The following is a 27394-nucleotide window of genomic DNA, read 5'->3' as shown; positions in this document are numbered from 1 at the left end:
CACAGGCGGTCGTTAAGGCGAACGAATCAAATGTGATTACGTTGAAAAGTTCATTGCATAGTGACTTTTGAGATCGCTTGTTGAATCTGCTCCGTCGTGGAAAAGTTCCGAAAAGAGCCTACCCCCTTACAGGACAGCAGCGAACGGAAGCCGAGCCGACCACGGAATGAGCAAGTCTGTTGGGAATTCTGCCAGTCAGGAAAGCAAACCGCATCGCATTTTCACCGCCACCGTCACCACCAACTTGGTTACGAGTGTGCCAAAGGAGAATGGGGGATAATAAAACTCATTAAATTATATTTATTTGCTTAAGCGGTTTTTGTTGCGAAAATCCGCAAATTCTGGGCAGAGGTATTCGTCCCGGCCCCGTTGGTTTCTGCGTTCGAAAAAGAATGTTTTTTTTTCTGCAAACGATGGACTAAATCTTCATTGATTGAACAGTCCGGATTAGAGGTGCCGTTTGGATGGGAATAATGAAAACTTCACAGATTTGTGTTTTATATTGCAAGTGGCAATGAAGTTTCAACTTCCAGAAAAATAACCCTTTTTTAAATTTGCGATAATTAGTTCTAGCAAAAGTATTCGAATTTATTTTATTACGAGTTTAACAATGTGATCATTTACCTCTCGGTATCAGAATTTTGTGGAATTCGCTTTGGCTGTCGCTGAAACCTTCTTCAAATTAGACAGTATACCTACTGACACTTTTGGTTCTGCCAAATCCTCGACGCATAATGATTCCATTATTTTCTGTTAACGGTTGACAGTTATTTTGTAAGTGATTTACGAAAATTATCGTGACCTTTTTCATTGTTGGTGGGCAACCACGTGCTAGTGCGAAGCGATGATTTAGAAGCCATCATTAGACAACTCGGTTCCTACACGGAACGACCGAAATTAGCTCGGCGTCTAATACGTATTACTGTTTTTGAATTAGTTGATTTTAACAACAAAATTTCCAAAATAACTATAAAATTAGGTAAAATTAAGAATTTACTTTGCTGAGAAAAAAAACTTTCATTTTTAGAGAATGTGTTTAGTTGGCGAATATCCTGGACACAAACCAGCAATATTTCAATCCAACACGAAATTCTCATTGACAACAAAATTTGTTATTAAAATCAGAAAATTTGTTTCTATTTATCTATCACCATCATTACTGAAGGACAGCACAAAGAAAACAAAAATGAAATTGGTTTTATTAACAAGTTTATTAGCCAAAAACTCATGAGAAGTGTCACAGCAAGATAATTCATTAAAAAGCTAAAAAGGACAGTCTTATTGAAACTGCTTGCAAATAGTTTAGATGTTTTTCGCATGTGTTACGATATATCCATATCTAAATTTCTAGATCGATATGTAAAAAAGACGTAAACTCTTAGTGGAAATTGTATTTATTCAGAATTTGTGCACATTTGAAGCGATTGTGCGTAATAATATTTTTACGCGGAACAGTGAAGTGAGTTTCGAATGTTGCACTCAAATTGTATCATATATGTTAAATGATGTTTTTTGCATCTTCCAACCTTCCGGACTATGCCTCCGGTGCACTACAGGTATTCGGTTTTTGTTTTCCGAGTGCTCAAAGTTTTCAGTGAGAGAATCGATTTCGCGAAGTCGAATGAAGAAAACAGCGATTTAGAAGAAAAATGTCCAAAGTTTATGTTTCGCTTATGTCTTTTTCTCCAATACAACATCGCTTTATACCTGCCAATAAAGAAAAGACTACCGCGACTGAATTTTTTTTGGTAGTAGTGTGCCATCTAGTGGCTAGTAGTCATTACAGTGTTAACGATTTTTTATAGCTGCAAATTGCAGAAGCCAACTCAACCATTCATATTGGTTGAAAACAACGTTTAACTTCTCTAATTTAACTAAAAAATTAGTTGAATAGAAATGAAGTGTGCCTTAGCTAAGAAATGACAGCACGTTTCATTGATGAATTCAACTAAAAGAATAGCCATTTCAACAAATATTTTATTATTTTAAGGAAATGAGAATTAAAAAATTCAAATTAGTATGATAAGATTTTTTTAGTTGTCTCAAAAAATAATTAACTAAAATTAGAAAATCAACTAATTTTTTCGCCGAAATGCTGATTTCGGTCTTCTCGTGCAGAAATCCGACCGGCTGGAAGCAAAATTAGCCTTTGACTACTACGCGTGGAAATCGATGTGAATCAAGCATAATGTACGTAACGTGTCTTAATTTTTTTTCGTGAACACGACTTTTTTTTTACTATGGAATGCCTTTTCGAAATTTACACTGTACAAGAATGGGTAGAACTTAATCGTGAATATCTCTTTTTGTTTTTTATATCATTTATTTTACCTCTCTTTTTGTATGTAAGGCAGATACACAATTTAAATAATAGAAAAATATATTCAGCAATTTATGATAAAATTTTCAGTGGTATGAGATATCTAAAAATAACTCAAAGTAAATGATTTCTAAAATTTTTGGTATGAGCGAGCATTAGGGTTAAATTCAGTGCCAAAAAAGGCGCAACAGCATGAATAGAACGAATCATCGCACATAGAGTATCGTGCAAAACCGACACATAAAAATACGGAATATTTTCAGTGATCAGGTAATGTGCCCGATCAGATGCACATAACAAAATCATAACACAAGTATATCAAAAGTTGATATGTATAACAATTTGTGTTATTTTGAGATATTTAACAAATGAAAACAGTTGAAAATTAAAACTTATTATAACAATATAATAACAAAATCAGTTATGTTGTTTTACTTTCATTTGCAAAACACATGATAAAGTTCATTAATTAGAAAAATGAGTTCTCCGTTGCTTCATATCGAAATATAATGATCAAAATTTCAAAGAACTAAATAAATAAACCAGATTACTCAATAAACTATTCATTTAATAAAAAAAATCATTTGAAAATTTTGGATTAGAACGATGCTAAAAGTTGGCTGTAATAGTTTTTCTGTGTTAAATTTGCTATCTAATTTATTACAACTATTGTTAGAAATTTCTGTTTTCGGAGTTCTGTAGTTATATCAAATTCAATAATAATTGTGATACAAACGTTTCAAAATCTGCTACGATTTTGTTCCCGCTAGAGTCGTTTTTGTTATGATTTTTGTTAACAGCTTACCATCCAAAAAAATTTCAAAATTTGTTACAAAATATTTCTGAAATAAATTACTCTAGTTATTATAATTTTGTTATTACCATCTGATCGGGTGGGCTTAATACTTGTTTTGTTAGCTTTTGAAACAGACACTAACCATGGATGGTTATGGAACTAATATGAGGAGACATATTTGCGCATGTTGTTCAAGACGGTCAAGTCATTCAATTTATAATTGAAATGCTCTTATAATTGATTTTCTCGTTTATACGAAATTGTTCGTTCTTTGTCACAGCTCGAAATATTCGGCATTAGCCGTGTACTGCTTATTCAATTCATAAGCTAGAGATGTGAATGCTCTATGTAATTCTTCAACAACTCTTTAATACTCAGATACTCATGTAGTTCCCATACACAAAAAGAGCAGTAATAATTTTGTTATTAATGACAATGCAGTACAACTTTATGAGTTGAAGAATCGGATCAGTTATAATGTGTCTTATAAAATGCTTTCTCTATAGACAGGTATTAGAATAGGAAAAACCGAGTTTCGAACGAAACCTTGGAGACTGTGTGTGCACTTTTCAAAGATATTTTTAACACTCAATTGGCTGAATCGGTTTTAACAAGCTCAGGCGTTCAAATTCGAAGATCAAATGGCTGACACTTTCGGTTCCGAATGGTATAATAGTATAAGTGACTTAAACGAATAACCGCACATTTTTCATCGGATGAAGATTCTTGAAGATGACTCAACAAAGTTTGTTAAAAACAAGTTTATTTGAAGACTAACAATGTCAATCAAATTTGAAAGGGTAATGGCGAACATTTCCGTTTCGAGAGATGCAATGTCATATGTGACGTAACCGACAAATCCCAGTGTACTTCTCATTTTTAACCTATGACATTGCTATTATATTTCTAATACAAAAGTTTACCAAATACATTTTGACATTTTCCAAAATGTACCCTTAAAATCTAAAAATACGTAGGGGAAGATGTTCGGTTGCCGGCATCCCACCGTAACTTATGACAGAAAGCAGATAGCGTCATTCCGACAAATGTTATGTGTGTGTATGTGTGTGTAAAATAGTAGCACGTTCTTTTTGTCCCAAATACCGAAGCAAACACACGCTTGTACTTTTTGCTGCGTTCGAAACAAATTTTAATTGCGTGAAGATCAACACAAAAGTTTTTTATGACTTTTTTTATAGTATCATAAATTGAAAAGCATCGATCGAAAAGGTGGATTGAATATTTATGAGGTGAAATCGATTTTTTTTCGTGATTTTATACCAGATGCTATCAAAATTTTCGCTACCAAAGGTTTCTTTTGTCATTTTCAAAATGTCATCGATTTCGGTTCCCGGCACTTCATTTTTTTCGACAAATCGTGAAAAATTGTTAGTGATATGCAGGCTGCTGTCGAGACAAAGCAGGTCTAAGTTTTGGCCAAACACCTAGCTGCTCACACAGCAGATGGACCGGCTAAGAAAAAACGTGGAAGACCGGCCAAATCAGCACCAAAGGCGCCACCATCCAAATCATCGACCAAGAGAGCCAAGGTGAAGTCACCATCAGACAATGAAGACTTTGGTCAAAAACGCTTCCAAAAATTCTGTTTTGCCTTTCTCATATAGAAAGGTTATGCAATCACTGTGAAAACCTACTTTTGAACCGAGGCCTGGTGGGCCGAGTGTCATATACCATTCGACTCAGTTCGTCGAGTACGCAAAATGACTATGTGTGTGTATGTGTGTGTGTATGTGCGTATGTGTGTATGTAACGTTTTTTTGCACTAACTTTTCTCGGAGATGGCTGAACCGATTTTCACAAACTTAGATTCAAATGAAAGGTCTTGTGGTCCCATGCATTATTCCTGAGTTTCATGCGGATCCGACTTCTGGATCCGGAAATATAGGGTAAAATGGGTTAAAAATTGTATACCATCACTGAAAATGGGGAAAAACCTTGAAAAATTTTCTAAATCGACCTCAAATCTTTTCCAATTTGATGGTTTTTATCAGTAGACGGTCAAACAAACCGATTTCGGTTATTCTTTCAAGAAGAAATTTTTTTTTTACTTTCTCATATAGAAAGGTTATGCAATCACTGTGAAAACCGACTTTTAAACGGAGGCCCGGAGGGCCGAGTGTCATATACCATTCGACTCAGTTCGTCGAGTACGCAAAATTTCTGTGTGTGTAACGTTTTTTGCACTAACTTTTCTCGGAGATGGCTGAACCGATTGTCACAAACTTAGATTCAAATGAAAGGTCTTGTGGTCCCATACCAAATTCCTGCATATTATTCGGATCCGACTTCCGGTTCCGGAGCTATGGGGTCAAATATGCAAAAAAATGAAAATATGTGTTTTAACTTTTCTCATAGATAGCGCGACCGATTTTCACAAACTTAGGTTCAAATGAAAGGGTCCTATGCGTTATTCCTCAATTTCATCCGGATCCGACTTCCGGATCCGGAAATATAGGGTAAAGTGTGTTAAAAATTTTATACAACACTGAAAAGAGCGAAAAACCGTAAAAAGTTTTCTAAATCGACCTCAAATCTTTTTCAATTGGTAGTTTTTATCAGTAGACGGTCAAACAAATTTATTTCGGTTATTCTTTTAAGAATCGAAGAAAAATAGTTTTGAAGAATATCACAGTATTATATAGGTATGATAGTATGATTGATATGAGAAAGGCATCATTACACCACTAGGTGGATTAAAACAGGTTTTTTCTTTAAATAACTGTAGTCTTTACTTATACTGTCGTGAATACGTTTCGGCGCTTTATTTACTTACTTTACTATTAGGCGCCTTTTCAAAATTTACCCTTGTATTGTACAAGAATGGGTAGAACTCAATCGTGGAAATCTCTTGTTGTACTAAACCTAACAATAAAATTGTTTCTACGAGCTATCGAAAATATGATCCGGAATTTGTGATTAAATTTTCAACAGTGTGAGATAACCATAACTAACTCAAAAACAAACCTTTGGACACAACTAGATGTCGTGGTGAAGATCTCCCTCCAACATCAGTAACAACAAACCTGGTATAAAGCGTCAAACGTTTATTTGGACGTCGTCGGGCTCTCATTTGGATGCAAATGGCGTTCAACTGCTGAATACTGGATCTGGATTCGGGAGCTGAATTTTGAATTGATTTCTGTAAATGAACTCTAAAACTGAATTCACAATCGAATCCGGTCCACCTGAATTCCGAACTTGATTTCAGTTTTAAAATATAGTTTCAAAATTCTGTTTCAGAATGTAGTTCCAGAATTCAGTGTTTGCATGCTGCAGCTGAACTCTGGAGCTGGATTTCGTAGCTAAATTCAGTTTTGGAATTCAAACTCAGAATTCAATTCCAAAACTATATTGGAAATGAATTTTGAGCCTGTTTAGTTCTTGAACTCAGGTATAGTTTCTGAATTCTGTAAATCGGTTCTTTTCTGAACTATTAATGTATTCCCAAGGTACTATACGAAGTTTTCCTACTATGTAAATCTATCATTCCGGTTGGTTCTGGACCAGAGCTCAGTTCCAGTTCCATTATCAAGAATTCAGTTCAGTATTGAATCAATTGCGGAACGTTCGCTGAACCAGTTTCCCTTCAAAGAAGATGGACTGTGTTATCCTGCTGCTGGTCATTTGCATTGGAGCAAAATACAACGAAAAGTGGACAACGATGGGGAACATTATGCAAAATCGACCCTTCTAATGTCTCCGAATGTTATCTGAAGAACTATAAAAATTGCTTCTTTGCAAATCGAGGATAAAAACCATCCGTTTAGAGTAAATCTAGGATAATTTGATAAGTTCTGTGCAATTTTTGTAGAGCAAAATTCGCACCAAACGAATGTGAATAAAACCAACATTTGTCTGTTTTTTCGAATTCGAGAAAAATGCTCCGAACAGTATTTAATATCGTAGAAAATTCCACAATTTGGCCCTTCTGAATGTCAGAAATGAATCCCGTACAGGTTTTTGATAGTTGCTTTCAATGAAATATGAAAATCCGAAATGAAATAATCGATATCAAAATTCTGTATGCTGGTATTCTTTCTGACTCTCATTTGTTTCGCGTTCTTTAATTGTGTGGTTAAAAATACTTGTCGTCAATAAGTCAATAAGTCAATTTTCATTCGTATTCACGTCTTCCAGTTATGTCTCTGACATTACCCATTCGTCTTTTTTTTGTTCATGTGCATGTTTGACGTTTTTGAGATTATTGATTTTTAAGTTTTTTTTATTGAGTTTAAAATTAAAAACAAACCTTTTAATTAATTTTGTTAAGTTTTATTGTTTAAAGAAAATAAAATTATAGCAGTTTTTACAGTGTATACTTTTTCCATGTTGTTTCAATAACTACACTGATAAAATTACGCACAACAGAAGTAAAATAGCAATTTGATGTTATTTTGAATAGGAAATATAAACATTTGAAATATAAACATTTGATTTGAAAAATCGCGACTCAATTGATATCTATATGTAGAGCAAAGAAACATTGATATTCAGCATTTCTCATAATTTTTTTTGATGAATCTCGGCAAAGTAATTGTCGAAATTTGCCCCGCCGAGTACTCGGTAATCATCTCGGCAAAAGATGAAATGGCAGAGTCTCGACAATCTCAAATATGACAAACGTCCGTTATTACCAAAATCGTTAGCAAAAAGTTCACTAACTTTTCGGCATAACCTTCACTGAATGTTCGGCAAAAGCAACGAAGTGGAATTCATGACTTACTGAGTCTTCAGCAGTGCACAGTGGTCCGAAACGGGAAATTAGCGTGACAAAAATATTTTCACTGTTAAATATTAGTTTTTTTGTAGTTGGTGTCTTCACAAAAGTTGTTTGTAATCAAATGGCGCTCCTTTTGATGAAAAATGTTACTAGGGTGGTCCTTATTTAGATTGGAATCTGAAATCTAACTTTCTCCTTTGAACTCAAACATGATTTTTTTGTGCAATAAAGTTGTAGGAAATTTTATTTTGAGCAACTTTGCAGAAAAAAGCACCTCTCTAGCTTTTCATTTGATCGAGTTACATCAATTTTCCCGAAAAAAGTAGGGTGGCTCCTGAAAAATCACTTTTTTCGTTCTAACTCAAAAACTAGTCAAGCTGCAAATATCAATATTCATAAGATGCCAGATCGATAAAAATATATTCTATGCGGTTCCTGAAAGGTCATAATATAAGTAAAAATTTAAGAGAAAATTGGAAGGGTGTTATTTTTTTTAACTTATTTAAATTAGTTTTAAAAATACCTACAAAAAAAAACTCGAAAACATTGCATAACTCTTAAACGCCTTAACGTATCAACATATTTCCTTTGGCAAAATGATAGTATCAAATTAGTTCTACAAGTGTTCCATACATTGTCCATTCGACAAATGAATACAAATTTTCCGTAGAACGTTTCACAATAAAGTTAGAATAAAAAAGTGATTTTTCAGGAGCCACCCTACTTTTTATTCGGGAAGATTTATGTAACTCGATCAACTGAAAAGCTAGAGAGGTGCTTTTTTCAGCAAAGTTGCTCAAAATAAAATTTCCTACAAGTTTATTGTGCAACAAAATCATTTCTGAGTTCAATTAAGAAAGTTAGATTTCAGATTTCAATCTAAATGAGGACCACTCTAGTAACTTTTTTCATCAAAAGGAGCGCCATTTGACTATAAACAACTTTTGTGAAGACGCCAACTACAAAAAACTAATATTTAATAATGAAAATATTTTTGTCACGCTAATTTCCCATTTCGGACCACTGTGCAGTGGAAGCAGGATGTGGAGGGAGCTTTATCTAAACAATTAACTATAATTTGTAGTTATTATACATACTGAATTGATCGTAGATTTTTCACGTCTTCTTTTTGGAGTTATTTCATTTTTTCTATTGATCTTCGGAAAATTTCTTCGAAGCCTAGTGCCAAGCATAAATGTAATCAGAAAATCTACTCAACAAATCTTGGAAAACACAATATTTATTACGAGCAATCAGCAAAATTGTGTAATGCTGATATGTCTCAGTATTGTAGGTACTATACCGAGCTCGAGCATTGGTTTTAAGTGCGAAGACACCAAATCAGTCGGACCCAAATTTCCAAGGAATGATTGAATAGGCCCTTCTCAAAAGTATGACTAGAGTCAAAATTGTGATCGGATGATGCAAACTGTCAGTTTTGGTTATGAAGAAACATGAAAAAATTGTGCCATATAAAAAAACAATATTAAAATTTAAAATGAAAATCGTGATTTCCGGTGGAACCCCTCTTGTGGTGTAGTTTACACCGATGACAATTTTCAATTAATTTTTCGATTCAAGTTTATCCATCGACTATTATGTCGTAAGAATCGCATTAAATTTTCTCGATGTTTGTGTGCAGTTAACAATACTCCTGAATTGATGATGAAACATTCGTGAATGTCAGAAACGGTCGATTTGCACATACGGATTCAGACGAACTGAAGCAGAAGTCATTTGAATTTGATTGCAATCTCTATAGCACAAGATGACAGACTGTCAGCAAGATTGTCCTTCTGGCATGAGAATGCAAGTCATCTCAAAGCAGCGCAGTTCGGAGACGAATTCCCAAACCAACACAGATGATACTGTATCAACAGAACGATGAGACAGGGAGTATTTGGAGCGACCCGAAGACTTGTAACACTTGCATGGCAAATCAATTTTTCATTTAATATTATACCAAGCTCACCTTTGGATGTCGGAACCGTTCCAGCTGTTTGACCGATGCCCGCAGGATTTCCGTTACCAAGTCTTTCCGTTTGGGTTTGTGTAATTTCTCTGCGGTCCGCTTTTCGAACACAAAAATCGAACATTCCTGGAAATAGAGAAGAGCGGTGGCAAACGAGCAAACAAAAATTAGTTTCGTAATATTTCTCAAGCTGCAGTGAAGGGTTTTCTATGTGGCATTGATGATTGACGGTAGCGAAGCTGTTGTCGGTTTGGAAATGTTTTACGATTGACGCATGTCTTCGTACCTATCCATGTTCAAACACTCCCACGGGAATGTTATAAAACGGTTCAACGGATAACCGCCATCGTTTTTTTTTATTGTGCAAATAAACGTTCTTCGCATCCTGTAGCATACCGAGTATAGCGACAGGAAATAGATCTTGTTTGACTATGACGTATTTCGTTTTACAACAGCTAAGAACCTTCCGGTAGGTGTACCTACATCTACATTTCATGTAAATTTCTTTCACGCGAAATAACAGAATTGGTTGTATAATGCACAGAAACTTGTGTTCAAGCTTGATTTAATACAGTATATACCAATGTTCGAGTGCATACCATACTCAAGATTCATGCGAATGTTACCAGTTACGTGTTTAGATATTGATGTCTTTTTTTGAAGAAAAATCTAATGGCGTTTATCATTGAAAAACACTGGTAAAGTGGATTACTCTGGTTTTGCCCTTTCGAGCAGAAATGGCAATGAAACAACGTAAAAAAATTTGCATTTCTGCTCGAAAATGCAAAACCAGAGCAATCCAAGCCATCAGTGTTTTTCAATGAAAAACGGCATGAGATTTCACGATCTAAACTAGATTCCATGAAACTTAATAGCTCAGTAATGTTCGTATATTTCGTTCACTAATGAATGTAGGTTTGTTTTGTTAATGTATAAATTACAATATCCATCATTATACAACAACTTTTTATCATGCGATTATCACTTAAATTACATTGTAAATTAAATCGAGCAACCCGTGCAAAACTCGCGCAGATTAGAATCGAAATTCGATTAAATAAATCCCGAAATCAGAAACAAAAACCAAAAAAAGTTGAGAAATATCATGGGGCTGTTGATCCAGATTGCACCGAAGTTTTTTGAGGCCTATCAGAGTCTACGCCTGAGTAAAGGAACTATGAAGAATTTTTTTCCGATAATAGAGGTTTTAACCCTAGGATAGTTCGCCTCTTCGGACTAGAAAAACTTTCTGACCCAACGTGTGGGGTTGAGAATTGAACCCAGGCGGGTTGCGTGCAAGGTATCGACTTACCCACCATGCTATACCCGTCTCCAATGTGTAAAAATTTTCCATTTGACGAAACGTTTCACTCGATATTATCTTGAAGTGGGGAGCGTTACGTTAGGTTAAAGAAACTAGAAAGCGTTGCATACGATTGAAATCGAAATTTTTTTTATTTGAGGGTTAAAAATCATATGAACTTTTTTTAGGAAATTATTAATGTTAAAAACTTTTATAAGGGTTAGATTATTGCGGTAAACGAGCTACGACGCGTTACTTTTGAAGAAGTTATAAGTGCTACGAAGTTTTATATACGTTACCATTTAGTAAGTTATAAACGTTACGAAGCGTTACATGCGTTACTTTTTGTAAGTTATAGGTTTTTCGTAGCGTTACATACGTTATTTTTTTAGTAAGTTACAGACGTTACAAAGCGTTACATGTGTTACTTTTTAGTAAGTTATAGGCGTTGCGAAGCGTTACTTTTTTGTAAGTAATAGGTGTTACGAAGTGTTACTTGCGTTACTTTTTCGTGATTTATAGGTGTTACGAAGCGTTACATGCGTTACCTTTTGTGAGTCATAGGCATTATAAAGCAATACATGCGTTACTTTTTAGTAAGGTATAGGCGTTACGGAGCGTCTAAAGCATTTTTTGTCAGTTACGACGTTACGAAGCGTTACTTTTTATGAGTTGTACACGTTACGAAGAGTTACAAGCGTAACTCTTTTTTAAGTTACAAGCGTTACGATGCGTTACTTTTCAGTTAATTTTAGGCGTTACGGAGTGTTACCTTTTGTAAGTTGCAAGCGTTATGAAGCGTTACATTTTGAAGAAGTTATAAGTGCTACGAAGTTTTATATACGTTACCATTTAGTAAGTTATAAACGTTACGAAGCGTTACATGCGTTACTTTTTGTAAGTTATAGGTTTTTCGTAGCGTTACATACGTTATTTTTTTAGTAAGTTACAGACGTTACAAAGCGTTACATGTGTTACTTTTTAGTAAGTTATAGGCGTTGCGAAGCGTTACTTTTTTGTAAGTAATAGGTGTTACGAAGTGTTACTTGCGTTACTTTTTCGTGATTTATAGGTGTTACGAAGCGTTACATGCGTTACCTTTTGTGAGTCATAGGCATTATAAAGCAATACATGCGTTACTTTTTAGTAAGGTATAGGCGTTACGAAGCGTCTAAAGCATTTTTTGTCAGTTAGGACGTTACGAAGCGTTACTTTTTATGAGTTGTACACGTTACGAAGCGTTACAAGCGTAACTCTTTTTTAAGTTACAAGCGTTACGATGCGTTACTTTTCAGTTAATTTTAGGCGTTACGGAGTGTTACCTTTTGTAAGTTGCAAGCGTTATGAAGCGTTACATTTTGTAAAATATAGGCATTACGAAACGTGACATGCGTTACTTTTTTGAGAGTTGTACGCGTTACGTACGTTTCTCTTTTGTGAATTACATGCGTTACGAAGTGTTACGCGCGTTACTCTTTTGTAAGTTGGAGGCGTTACATTTGTTACTTTAAAGAAGTCTGCAAAATTTTCTAAGTGTGAACACTAAGTCCATCTATGTCTATGTTGTTTATGGAATTGGATTTGTTAGTTATACGGCAGTATTTTGAATTTTGGAAGAGCTGATTAACGAAAAGTGCGGTCTTTTAGTGCGGTCTGTTCTAATGAGAATCTGTGTTCATGATCGATACAATGTTCTATCAGCGCTGTTTGCACCCTGAGTGCTGTGATCTGGCTACTTGTATTAGTTGAATCATTCTTTGTTCTAGTTTGTTTACATTCGACTTATGTCTAGCTAAAGCGCTTTGAGTCATATTAATGTAGCAGCCTTCGCTGTTGATAAATGGTATTTTTGGAAATGTTTTCAATTAGTTTTTTGATAGTGAGACCACCATAAAGAACGTATTTACCAAACAGTCACTCTTTTGGATGCCAAACTGCCAAATCTTTAAGATATGTATGTGGTCGAAATGTTATTTCAACAGGATTATGCCACTGGTCATACTGCGGCCGAAATAATCGACTTAAGAACATTTCAACGAAATCATTAATTCGAGAAATGGACCGGTGAATTGAAAATTATCAACGAAATAAAATAAAATTGGGACATTTAAAAATTTGGCATGTGTTTAATTTAAGTTTCAAATAAGTAAGCTTTTGAAAACACCCTTAAGGGCTGAGGCCAGTAGGTCGCGTAAAACCACGTGGTTGTGCGTATTACATTTCTCTCCATGCTCTCTCGCAAATGTGCAAAATGACTCTCGATGTCGCCGGGTGGCCAAGAAAGTTTTGATATTTTCGGTTACAAGTTTGACTACATCACATAAAATCCAATAAAGCTTAGAGATTTCATTTCTCTCTCATGCTTCGTTACGTTACTAGGGAACTGGAGCAGAAAACAATGGCGCCACCATAGAAATCGACTTACCTTAACAAAAATAACTTTAACTTCATTTTCATCGCGACAACATATATGTTTTTATGCACTAATCGCATCTAAATTAAATTGTCGAGACATTGTCAGGATAGATTATTCAATGAACAAGATGAAAGACGGCGTTTTCACCTATGCAATTCTTCCTTCAGAAAAAAGACTTTCCCGACCGCCGGTGTCAATGAATCATTCTGACATTTTCACAGAATTATCTAAACTAATTTTCTAAGAGATTGTCAGTTTTGAAGCGTGAAAAATATAAATAACCCTATAAATCACTCTAAAACACACTGGCCTCAGCCCTTAAGAAAAGGCACATGAAATAAAGAAAACTACAAACAATAACTAAGCGGAAAACTTTCAATTAAAGCACCGCGTAAAATAAGATAGATTAGAAATATTGTTTTGTCGACACGTGACAGTTGGTAAAACTTTGAGTACAAAAACCGAATAAAAACATTTGCTTTGGAAGAACACGTTAAATTTTCGTTCGGTTTTGACATTCAAAGTTTTGTTGTCTTTATTCTTGCAAAAAAAAATGTTTCAAACGATTTTTAATTGATTGATTATATCGTTAATTTGTACTCGGTTTTAAAACGATTTTTGCATTACAAAATCCGATTCCGATTTTTACTCTCATTTTTTCCGGTTTTTTGCATTCAAAGAAATTAAGCGGATTTTCTAAACTAGCTTGCACTTATCCGACTTTTGCATTCAGCCGTTCATATCTGTTTCGTATCAGTTTAAATTGTTTTCTAAGTACTACTAAAACTACACAGAAAAAATTATGAATTGTACAGGTGACATAATTCTACAAACGATGCAATTTATAACTACACAGCAAAAAATTATGAAATTTACAGGTGACATAAATCCATATATGACACAATTCAGAAGAACGTAATTTGTAAAATGATTGAATTTCTCAAGAATGATTTAAATGTACGTCAAACATACCCCACTTTTAAAGCAGGCGTGTAAACTTACATGTTTCAGCAGTTAAAAATACATCGAAATGCATTAAACTTGTGTTCGATTACCTGTAAAATTGAGTCATTTTTGATGCTCGAATATGTCGGTCTCAGAAGACTTAAATTTACACGATTTTTTCTAGGTGTGTACTTAACGTGTCAAATGACGCAATATTCCATTTGTACGGAATTTTACAGGATCCGAGTGTTATTTTCAGTTACCGCTGTATGGATTTATATGTATCAATTATTCATCAAGCAGATGTGTGCTTTTTTTTTTATTCAAGAATATAATGTTTAAGGCACACTGCTTAAGCTCTAAGATGCCAAGGGCTTTTACTAATTTTAATTTACGACTAACTTAAAACTAGGGTTGTATCATTGAGTAATGTCATATTTGGGTCGCAATGGTTGACTTTGGCAGATCCAGCCTTCAGCTGGTGATCGGCAGTGGCCGGTGAATTGAATATTTCATGAGAGTCTTCCATATGGCGTTGGTGAATGTTCATGTTGGCCGCATTCTTCGGTCCGTGTGGGTCCGCGGGAAACACCCCCAGGTTACGAATACCCGGCGGGTGGCCCGCATGCTGTTGGTAAGTTTCCGTGGGCGATGATGGTGTTGTTACAGAAGAAAATGAGAAAAAAAAATAGCGAAGTAAATATTGCGGAAAACGGAGTAAAAGGGGATATGGGAATGAATTGACTAAAACGACAGAGATCTAATTAGTTGACATCGAGATGGTGAAGAGACGGGGAGGGGGGAAGCGAAAAGGTTAGTGACAGCACAAAGATCTTGTTAGTTCCGATGAAGATGGTGGACAGATGAGGAATCGGGATAATCGGCGGAAGTTAGTGTCGAACCTGCAGGTGAAGATTATTCTTAGCCACAGTTGAAACAACGTCGATAAATAGGAGGAACTTTCTAAGCCAGATGTAACAGATTACACTTGTATATTAATGTGTTTGAGAAACTCGTATATCAGAAGCATATATGAGCTATCCCGACTCGCCAACACATCACGAACCGGAACTTCAGGCGGTCTACCTCGGGCCCTGAGGGATTCCAGTAGCTTCGACCTGGCGTCGCGATACTCTACGCACGACCACACGACATGCTCGATGTCCTGATAACCGTCGCCACAGGTGCAGAGCCCGTTCTCCACGATCCCGATACGCCGGAGATGTGCGTTGAATGTATAGTGATTTGACATGAGCCGTGACATAACGCGAATGAAATCACGACTCACGTTCATCCCCTTGAACCACGGTTTCGTTGATACCTTAGGAATAATGGAGTGTAGCCATCGTCCCAGTTCGTCATTCGTCCATGAAGTTTGCCAACTTTCGAGAGTTTTCTGACGAGAAATACTGAAAAATTCATTGAAGCAGATTGGTCTTTCATAAATATCACCTTCTAATGCGCCCACCTTAGCCAATGAGTCTGCCTTTTCATTTCCCGGAATGGAACAATGCGAAGGGACCCAGACTAACGATATTGAATAAGACCGTTCAGATAAAGTTCTCAAGTGTTCCCGTATTTTCCCCAGAAAATAAGGGGGGTACTTTCCTGGCTTCATTGCCCGGAGAGCTTCTATTGAGCTTAGACTGTCCGTGACAATGAAGTAATGGTCTTTGGGCGAGGTTTCAATGATCTCGAGGGTGTACTGAATAGCAGCTAATTCTGCGACGTAAACTGAAGCCGGATCACTGAGTTTGTACGAAGCGGTGATGTTTTGATTGAAGATACCGAAGCCTGTGGACTCGTTGATGTTTGATCCGTCAGTGTAAAACACCTTTTCACAGTTGACTGTTCTAAATTTATTATAAAAAATATTTGGGGCCACTTGAGGGCGCACGTGATCCGGAATTCCACGAATCTCTTCTCTCATGGAAGTATCGAAAAACACAGTAGAATCAGAAGTATCCAAGATAAGAGCACGGTTGGAAACAAACGAAGAAGGATTAATATTCTGAGCCATGTAATCAAAATACAAGGACATAAAACGGGTTTGAGAATTGAGCTCAACTAACCTTTCGAAATTTTCAATCACCAGAGGATTCAAAATGTCGCATCGAATGAGTAAACGATATGAGAGATCCCAGAACCGGTTTTTCAATGGGAGAACGCCCGCCAGCACTTCGAGGCTCATCGTATGAGTCGATTGCATGCAACCCAAGGCAATACGCAAACAACGATACTGAATTCTTTCCAGCTTGATGAAATGAGTGTTCGCCGCGGATCGGAAGCAAAAGCATCCGTATTCCATCACGGACAATATCGTTGTTTGGTACAGCCTGATCAGGTCTCCTGGATGGGCACCCCACCACGATCCGGTTATTGTACGAAGAAAGTTGATTCTTTGTTGGCATTTTCGTTTCATATACCTAATGTGACATCCCCATGTGCCTTTGGAGTCGAACCAGACCCCGAGATATTTAAATGTGAAGACCTGAGCTATGTTTTCACCCCCTAGTTGAAGCTGTAGTTGTGCTGGTTCTCGCTTCCTTGAAAATACAACCAGCTCAGTTTTCTCCGTAGAGAACTCGATACCCATTTGAACAGCCCATGTGGATAAGTTGGCAAGAGTATCTTGTAACGGCCCTTGCAGATCGCCAGCTTTGGGTCCTATAATAGACACAACGCTGTCATCGGCAAGTTGTCTTAGCGTGCAAGATGTGTTGATACATTTATCGATGTCGTTTACGTAAAAATTGTATAAAAGGGGGCTTAAGCATGAGCCCTGAGGAAGACCCATGTAACTGAATCGTATTGTCGACAAATCACCATGCGCGAAATACATATGTTTCTCAGACAATAGATTATGTAAAAAGTTGTTCAAAACTGGCGAAAGACCATGCGGATGCAGCTTCTCAGATAGGATGTTTATGGAAACTGAGTCAAAAGCCCCCTTGATGTCTAGGAAAACTGACGCCATTTGTTCCTTACGAGCAAATGCCATTTGAATTTCGGTTGAGAGCAACGCCAAACAATCGTTCGTTCCTTTGCCTCTGCGGAAACCAAATTGTGTATCTGAAAGTAAGCCATTAGTTTCGACCCAATTGTCTAGACGGAAGAGAATCATTTTTTCGAACAATTTCCGGATACAGGAAAGCATAGCAATCGGCCGATACGAATTGTGATCGGTGGCTGATTTTCCTGGTTTTTGAATGGCGATCACTTTCACTTGTCTCCAGTCATGTGGAACAATGTTGCCCTCAAGGAACTTATTGAATAAACTCAACAAGCGCCTTTTGGCGGGGTCAGGCAGATTTTTCAACAAGTTGAATTTTATTCTGTCTAATCCCGGGGCTTTATTGTTACATGACAAGAGTGCAAGTGAGAGCTCTACCATCGAAAACGGTGTTTCGTTTGTGTTTGGTGTCGCGGCGCGGGTGATCTTCTGTTCCGGTACAGAGTCTGGGCATACTTTTTTAGCGAAATCGAATATCCAGCGGTTGGAATATTCCTCGCTTTCATTCGTGGTGTTATGATTGCGCATTCGTCGGGCTGTGTTCCAAAGAGTGCTCATAGATGTTTCTTTCGTTAAGCCGTCTATAAACCGACGCCAGTAACCGCGTTTCTTGGCTCTAATCAAGTTCTTAGTTTTAACGTCTAACGCCGCGTAATTCCGGTAATTATCAGGTGTTCCATTTTTTCTGAATATTTTATACGCGGAGGCTCTCTCCGCGTTTAAATTTGTGCACTCTTTGTCCCACCACGGGTTGGGAGGACGGATGTTAGTTTTCGCGCCGGGTACACGTTTCGTCTGAGCTTGAGTCGCGATGTCGAGAATCAAGCCAGCCAAAAACGTGTACTCTTCCTCCGGAGGAAGTTGTTGAGTTCTTTCAAGTTTCTCAGATATCGAGGTCGCATAGCTATTCCAATCAATATTTCGTGTGAGGTCGTACGAAACATTGATTGGCTTCGATGGTTTTGAGCCGCTGGTGATTGATATTACGATCGGTAGGTGATCGCTACCGTGGGGATCAGGAATTACCTCCCACGTGCAATCCAACCGTAGCGATGTCGAGCAAAGGGATAAATCCAGCGCACTTGGTCTTGCTGGTGGTGCAGGAATCCGTGTCATTTCTCCCGTATTCAATATTGTCATATTGAAGTTATCGCAGATATCATGGATCATAGCTGATCTGTTATCATCGTGAAGACAGCCCCATCCCGTACCGTGTGAGTTAAAGTCTCCCAAAACCAACGTCGGTGCGGGAAGGAGCTCAATGATATCACTGAGTCGCCGATGCCCAACCGAGGCTCTTGGGGGAATGTAGATGGAAGCAATGCAAAGGTCCTTACCTTTGATTGTAACATGACATGCGACAACTTCAATACCTGGTATCGAGGGGAGGTTAATTCGATAAAAAGAATAGCACTTTTTGATCCCTAAAAGTACTCCTCCGTAGGGATCATCTCGATCCAGGCGAATAATGTTAAAATCGTGGGAGTTTAAGGGTATTTCAGAAGTTAACCAAGTTTCGCACAATGCAAATGCGTCACATTTCAGATTATTTACTAGAAATTTAAATGAATCTATTTTTGGGATAATACTTCTACAATTCCACTGTAAAACAGTGATTAGATCCGTGACCTTGGTGGATGATTTAGCCATCGAAAGATACAATCGCTGAAAGAAGGGGCCAATTTGCAGTCAACTGCTTCAAATATGTTTTTACTGTAGGCATGAAAGCAATTAAAATGCTTCTAAGAGGGTCTGAAATATTGAAAGTTGTAAAAATCCAGTCCACAACATCAGAAAACTTGATAAGTCCAGCACCTAGTTGGTTCTCTGGTGGATTTTTAGGGACGCTTGGGGATTTTGTAGTCCCTGGAAGTGGTGGGAATTCCATCTCGGAATTGAGTTTTCCGAGACCAGGAGCTTTTTGCTTCGGTGATTTTTCCCGATTCCCGTTAGCTGTAACTTTTCGAAGCCCTTCGGAAGACACCTTCGAACCCTTACTAGGTAGCTTATGAGAAGATTTATTCATTCTTTTCCTACAGCTATGAGGGACCGCTGAAGATGGACCTTCCAAAGGGTCGTCAGAATCGCTCTCGTCAGTCGACAAGCAGGCATATGGATTCGTTGTCTGTTTAGGAGGGGTGGCACTTTTAAGCATCTCTGCGAAGGAATGCTTGGAGTGCTCCTTTAGGGAACGCTTCATTCGATCTCCTCGCAGTTTGTAAGCGGGACAATCAGAGAGGTCATGTGGACCCTCCTTACAGTAGAGACACTTTTCAGCATCCTTACCGCAAGAGCCGTCCGCATGAGCTTCCCCACAGTTAGCACAACGTGGCTTATTGCTGCAATGGGTAGCTGTATGCCCCAGTTGTTTGCAATTGGTACAATTCATTATCCGGGGTACAAATAAACGAACAGGCAAACGAACCCGGTCCAAGAGGATGTAGTTGGGCAAAGCAGTGCCGGCGAAGGTCACACGATAAGAGTCTGATTGGGGATAAGACTTTGTTCCATCCCCTGCGATCGATACTGAATGCAATCGCTTGCAATCCAGTATCTTGACATTCTTAAGTGAGGGGTCTTTAAAACAACCCGCCCCGTACTTAAGAATATCCTCGCAAGTCAAACTCGCATCGGTGACCACACCGTCGATTTCTACTTCGCGAGCGGGCACGTAGACGCGGTACTCCTGCGTAAAGGGATCCTTTTGAACAAGCTCATTAGCCTGTTTAGAGCTGGTAAACAGGACCCTGAGCTTGTCTGGCCGTATTCTATCAATACTTTTTATAGTATTATATCGCGAAAACAGGTCTCGCGATATTTTTAAAATATTTAAATTTTTTTCTCTTGATTTGGTCCGGAAATAGACCGCATAAGGCCCGGCCGGTAGTGCGAGCCCATCAGGATAGCTCTTTATGCGGGACATTTTACAGACAAGGGAAGTCTCCATTTGAACATCGGGAGCGGGGGGGCCAGGACTTAAATTAGACATGTCGCGGAACTACTTCCGCGCAGAAACAAGTAATTCGGGGGGAAATATAATGGTCAAAAACGAATAATCGAAGTAACGGTACTTAACTTAAGATCCAACGGGGGACACCAAGCTGGTCCTCTTCGGTCGGCGTATCGCCGCTTTGATGATGTGCAAAAAACCTCCGAGAGGAAAAAGCACACTTATTTATAATCCTCACACAATGGCCGCTTGTTTATAATCCGCACACTTGGCCTTGATCGCCGAAACAATAACCGGCTAACGGTACCGTTTCGATCCACCGCTCACAATAAGGCACTGTTCTATTATATAATGCGAAAAAACCTCTCAGAGGAAAAAGCACTATTGTCTATCACACAATATCGTTTCGATCGTCCGACCACTTTATCACACACACAACTGGTTTTCAATGCTTTCGCAGTAAATCCAAATCACGTCCGTTCGCTCGGAAGGTTGAAACGGCAATGAAAATGAGATGTGTGCTTCTGTGGCTCAGTCAATTAACTGATGTGCTTTGTGATCTAATGTTTCTCGGTTCAAGCCGCGCTGTTGCTAACGGTCTTTTGTTTTCTATTTCATTCGATTTCAAGTTATGTAATTTTCAAATCACACAAATGTTCTTGATTATAAATTTGTGTGGAATACGACGCTCCTTCTATGTGCATCTTATACGATGTAAAATCACAAGACTTTTTCGATCTGTGTAGTGTGTAATTCATCCATTGCTAACTAGCGACTAACCTTTCAGTTGGTCATGTCATGTCATCAGGATCGCTGAGAGAAAATTCGGGTCTGGGGGGAATGCTATATTACGGGCCGCTGAACATGTGAATAGAAAAACATTTTGAGAATGGGAATATCATCGTATCAAGAAATTTTTAAATACATTATTTTAACCAAATAATTTGCAAGCCTAAATTGTTCTGATTTTTGATATTTTGTTTTATTATGAAGAATGAAAAAAACAGTTTTGAATCTTCGAAATTCCCCTTAGAAAGTCCAGGCCCGGAGGATTCCTACCTTTCCCCATCCCCTCTCGGCGACTCTGCATGCCATTACACTCCCGACAATGTGATACTTTACAATGTAAACTAAGCTCGAAAATATGACACCGCTAGTCGCAAATACATTTTTCTATTATGAAACCGCAACGACAATGTAACCGGCGAATACATTACGTTCAAAGTTTTTATTTACATTCGGTAGCGATGAGTTAGTCATGTTCTCAGATGTGTAAAAGTGCAGTCGAACTATTTTTCATATCTCCGTGTGCATCAAAGCACGTAGCAACTACATCAGAAAGCACATGTCACTACCTGGTCATACCGACTTTCAACATATGCAATTTTCCCATCAACAAACGGAACCGTTTTATCACTGCTGACATGCTTCATATCATATCAGTGCTGACTGAAAAATGTAGTCTTACCCGTCACAAGGGAAGCACACTGCAGAACATCACCGAAAACCTCCAGTGCAAACATGATTTCAGATTACAAGTTACAGTATTTCAATGCTTGTACTGTACGCAAACCAAGCGAGCAGTGCATCTTCTAAGCATCCAAAGACAGCAAACGTGAATGGAATATTCTACTGCAATTCATTGCTTTAGGAGGAGTGGGAGTTACCATTATGCAGTGTTGACAATTACGATTGCATGTTTCCGGTTGTCCAATACTTTCATTATTTGTACAAGTAGGTTTGATAACGAGCTCATTATCTTCGAAACGTAATTATTTATTGAGAAATTCAGGGTTGAATTATAGCAAATTAAAGTTGTTTAATTATACTGCTGTTGTACGTGAGCGTCATTTTTGCTTGTAACTGAAACTAATCATGTTTCCAGCCTACCTATAGTTAAACTGCCAGCTTGAAATTCAGTCTTGATTCCGCTCAAATGAAGAAAACAGCTTAAATTTGAACCTAATTAAGATTCGTGAAAATTTCTCGCTTGATGTACTGCATCCATCTGACGACAAATTCTCAAAACAGTGAAACTCGAAACGAGGACTGCTTTCCACTTCCACTTCTAAGATTTCCCCTATATTCACAGAATAACGAGCAAGAATGCAAAAAGTTTTGATTAGAAAAAGCGACACTGATTTCATCTAGTTTCCAGCTTATTACCTAATACGAGTTGCTTAGGGAACGGTACTTTAATATCATTTCAGGTCAATTGAAATGTTTTCAACATTATAATAGCAACCCTTGGTGGTCGTCATCGTTCTCATCGTGTACAGGGGGAAAGGATGAAGGATAGGGAACAGTGGATATGTTGATGCTTGATCTGCTTAACGGAAGTACACAAGCTCGTCACTTTCTGTCGTAGACGTCGTTAGAGATGGTGAATGAGATTTGTAATATACGACCGCTGAATTGAATTTGGTATCTTGGTTATTTCAAATAATAGAAATTGACCGTTTGATTTGAGTTTACTCAAAAACGAGAATTTTTAGGTGTTTTGTTCACACACGTAAATCACTTTAGGTTACCGAAGCATCGACCAGCGCGGTCAAAACGTTTGAATGAAATCTATTCAAACATTAAAGAAAAACTTTCGATCTCTTGCAAATGCCAAACAATCGAAGCGTATTTAGAATATATTTTCTAATTTTATCTATATAAACATCATCGTTGGATCTTACTATTATTCCAAATTTATTCACAACTTCAATATTCAGAATCAGCCAATTACAGCCTTGGATAATGTGTAAAAAATTAATAATAAGAGAATGTAAGGAAGTGGAACCATTTGTCTCACTCCTCATTATCTGACATAGATCGAAACAAAACTTCTGTCATCGTATTATTTCAGTTTTATCTCCTTTTTCATTAGCAGTCAAATGGTGACGTATTTGGTGCTCTTTGCGTTAATCAAGTGATTTATAAGTTTCCAAGTGAATAAAACTACTTTGATAATGTGACGCCCGAAACTTATGACAAGTAACGCCTGTTACCCTTTGTAATGCCTATAACTTACAAAAAAGTAATGCATGTAACGCTTCATAACATCTATAGCTTAAATAAAAGTAACGCATGTAACGCTTCGTAACTTACAAAAACGTAACGCATGTAGCGCTTTGTAACGCTTATAATTTACAAAAAAAGTAATGCATGTAACACTTCGTAACGCCTATAAATTACAAAAAAAAATAATGCATAACGTCTATAACTTACAGAAAAGTAACTTATGTAACGATTCGTAACGCCTATAATTTACAAAAAAATAACCCATGTAACGCTTCGTAACGCCTATAACTAACTAAAAACAGATCAAATACATGTAACGCTTTGTAACGCCTATAACTTACAAAAAATGACGCATGTAACGCTTCGTAACATCTATAGCTTACATAAAAGAAACACATGTAATGCTTCGTAAAGCCTATGATTCACAATGAAGTAACGCATGTAACGCTTCTTAAAGCCTATAACTTGCATAAGAGTAACGTATATAACGCTTCGTAACGTCTGTAACTTACAAAAAAGTAACGCATGTAACGCTTCGTAACACTCATAACTTATGAAAAAATTATGCATGTAACGCATCGTAACACTTATAACATATAAAAATTTAACGCATAACATCAGTCATTTACAGAAAAGTAACGTATGCAACACTTCGTAACGCCTATAATTCATAAAAAAGTTACGTTTCTTAACGCCTATAACTAACAAAAAAGTAACGCTTCTTAACGCCTATAACTTACATAAAAGTATCGCATGTAACGCTTCGTAACGCCTAAAAATAACAAAAAAGTAACGCATGTAACGCTTTGTAACGCCTATAACTTACAGAAAAGTAACGCATTTAACGCTTTGTAACACCTATAACTAACTGAAAACTACGTACTAAAAATTTAAGTATGTAACGCCTCGTAATATTCATAACTAACTTAAAAGTAACGCATGTAACGATTCGTATTGCCTGTAACTTACATAAAAGAAACGCATGTAACGCTTTAAATGTCTATAACTAACTAAAAAGTAACCTATGTAACGCTTCGTAACACCTATAACTAACTAAAAATTAACGCATGTAACGCTTCGTAACGCCTATAACTTACAAAAAAGTTATGCATCTAACGCTTATATTTTACAAAAAAAGTAATGCATGTAACGCTTCGTTATGCCTATAACTTACAAAAAATAACGCATAACGTCCAATAACGTACCTAGTTGGGGGTGGGGTGGCCGAAGGAGGCATTCGCCCCGGGCGCAACATTTGATGGAAGCGGCAAAGTCATCTTTGGGACCTTTTTTTTTTGCTCTCCGAAGATCTTTGCGGATTTCCGGATTTTTGTTTTTTGTTTACTAATCCAACGATGGAGGCGGCAAAACTCTTTATTTGCCCCGGGCGCCAAATTTCCTCGGTACGCATCGGTTTGATAACGTCTATAACTTACAGAAAAGTAACGTATGTAACGCTTCGTAACGCCTATAATTTATAAAAAGTAACGCTTTGTTACGCCTATAACTAACAATAAATAAATAATGCATGTAACGCTTCGTAACACCCATAACTTATAAAAAAGTAACGCATGTAACGCTTATAACTTACAAAAGAGCGATGTATATAACAATTCGTAACTCCTAGAACTTCCTTAGAAGTAACGAATCGTAACTCGTTTGCCGCAAGAATCTAACCCTTGTAACGGTTTTCAGCATTCATAATTTCCACAAAATAACTCATATGATTTGAAACCGTTTAATTTAAGAAAATTAACGTATGCAACGCTTTCCAGCTTCTTTAACCTAACGTAACGCTTTCTATCTCACGATGATATCTAGTGAAACGATTCGTCAAATGAAATATTTTTCCTTATTAGGGACGGGTATAGCTTGACGATGCCGTTCACGCAACCGGCCTGGGTTCGATTCCCAACCCCGCACATATGATCAGAAAGTTTTTATAGTCCGAAGAGGTGAATCACCTTAAGGTTAAAAGCTTTATCATCAGAACAAAAAAAAAATATCCATAGTACCCCCTCTCAGGCGTTGACTCAGACAGGCCCCAAAAAACTTCGTAACGTATATAGCTTAAAAAACTAAACTATTATTTTATGTATTATTATTATCGTCGTTTATTTTACCCTGGTTTCATCCTCCATTTTATGTGATTTTGGCTCTGTTTTGTTTCGTAGGGCCGGCCGCTGCGAGCTTTATCGGCAGTGGAATTTTAACCATCACGTAAGTTTCAGAACCTCTATATCACTGTGTAATCTACAGGATCAAGAGCCCTATAATATTTCTCAAACTTTTTTTATGTTTCTATTACTGATTTCGTGAGGGTTCAGGGCCGTTGGCTACTCATGGAGTGGATCACAATGTGAATATTTCACCCATCAGCTCTGTTTGAAGGGTGGCGTTAACTGAGCAAAAAAATGTGAAAGAGCCTTTATTTATAGATTCTGTTTTGTGCGAAAGTGCACACTAAGCAGAACGGTGGAGAATGTTTGTAAAAACATAGGTCAACCTATTATAATTTAAAGATATTTTTTTTTATTTTACATCGTAGTCTTAAAGGTAGACAGTGACAGTGGAGCTGGACTATATACTATATTTATTCTATAGAGAAATTATGAAAAAAAAATTGGCCCATCCGAAATTACGCGCTGACGAATCAATTTAAAAAGAACTACTGGTTTGATTTTAGCAGTCAAGAGTATGTCTGAATGCTGTCACTAACGGATTTCACTGTAATATAAGAAGAGAGCAAATTTCAATTATAGCGCTTCCTTTTAACAAAACTCACTTGGGTGCTCCTCCTCTTTTTCAAAGCAAACTAGCTCAGGTGACATCGAAGTTTTTTTTTATTGAACGTTAGGAGCTGACAAGGGGAACAAGAAAGCATGCATTTTTTTCTTTTAATTTATTTCATTCGAGTTTATACCTTGCTTTGGCAAATATTTGCATTCTCAATAAAGCATCGAGGTCGACGAATATTGCACAAAACTCCATCCTTTCAATGATTAAAATTGTTTGCTAAAATGTCAAGCAACCCCGAACGAATCATTTGGTAAAAGTTGCTTTTCGAAGAACTCGGGCAAAATCATCTAATTATAAGTTAAGGAAAGTATCTTCGTTGCAAATAGTCGGGTATTTACTTTTGTTGACATATACTTGGAGCACAAAGTCAATATCACAGAGAAACCCGCGCGTGCATTGACACCCAATGGAGACGAATTGATTTAGATATTTTGTCACTTTGGCACGCTGGAAAATAAATGTAACGATACTATTGAAATTCAATTGCTCCAGTGTCCACGAGACAACGTCAAACAAGTCACGTCTATCTCTGAAAACGATCGATAAGCCATCTGTTGAATTTTACACTTCAAAGGAAGTTCAAGCGGATCATTTACCGGTAGTAAATAGCAGAAATAGATGACGGTAAATAAGTTTTCTCAATGATCTTCCGTTATGATTATTACACTTCTGGATATCGCTCGTTAGAAATATCTTTTCTAAATAAACTTTTACAGATGGTTTATTGGTCGCCTACTGTAGAGAATTGAATAAAATGGATGCATCAGAAAACTAACTGGGAAGGTTTCATCTTATGTAGAATAAAAGAGGAAGAAGAAGAATCCCTAACATTCTTAAGCGTATGGTTGCTGTATTCTAAGGATTTATTCATTTTTTTTTTGTAGAATCAGAACGTAAATCAGCTACTTATAGTGTAAAACTATTATTAGGAGAAATATGTTTAACCATTTAGCACTCACATCTTACCCAAGAGGGTCGGCACAATTCTTCGTCTATGGCCGACTGGACAGGTAATTTAGAGTAATATGAGAGAGACATCATTCAACTGTTGGCATCCAAGGGCACGCTGAGGTACCCACGTTTTATTTGTACTCAGGTTTGCGCACGTGTAGAAAACGATGTTTAAACTC

At 37.2% G+C, this 27394-nt stretch overlaps 1 protein-coding gene across 4 annotated transcripts in view; it reads right to left on the bottom strand.

Moving 5' to 3' along the window:
* The window catches only part of LOC131438110 (SCY1-like protein 2), a 360702-nt gene that overhangs the window by 173866 nt on the left and 159442 nt on the right, over positions 1–27394 (bottom strand). For all 4 annotated transcript variants that reach the window (XM_058607920.1, XM_058607921.1, XM_058607922.1 and 1 more), the window contains exon 3: positions 9830–9955. In XM_058607920.1, the coding sequence (XP_058463903.1) occupies positions 9830–9955 (126 nt within the window). The remainder of the gene's footprint in view (positions 1–9829; positions 9956–27394) is intronic.

The sequence above is a fragment of the Malaya genurostris genome, chromosome 3 (assembly GCF_030247185.1).
Source record: "Malaya genurostris strain Urasoe2022 chromosome 3, Malgen_1.1, whole genome shotgun sequence".
Classification (NCBI taxonomy): Eukaryota; Metazoa; Arthropoda; class Insecta; order Diptera; family Culicidae; genus Malaya; species Malaya genurostris.
This window is presented reverse-complemented; position numbering and strand designations above follow the sequence as displayed.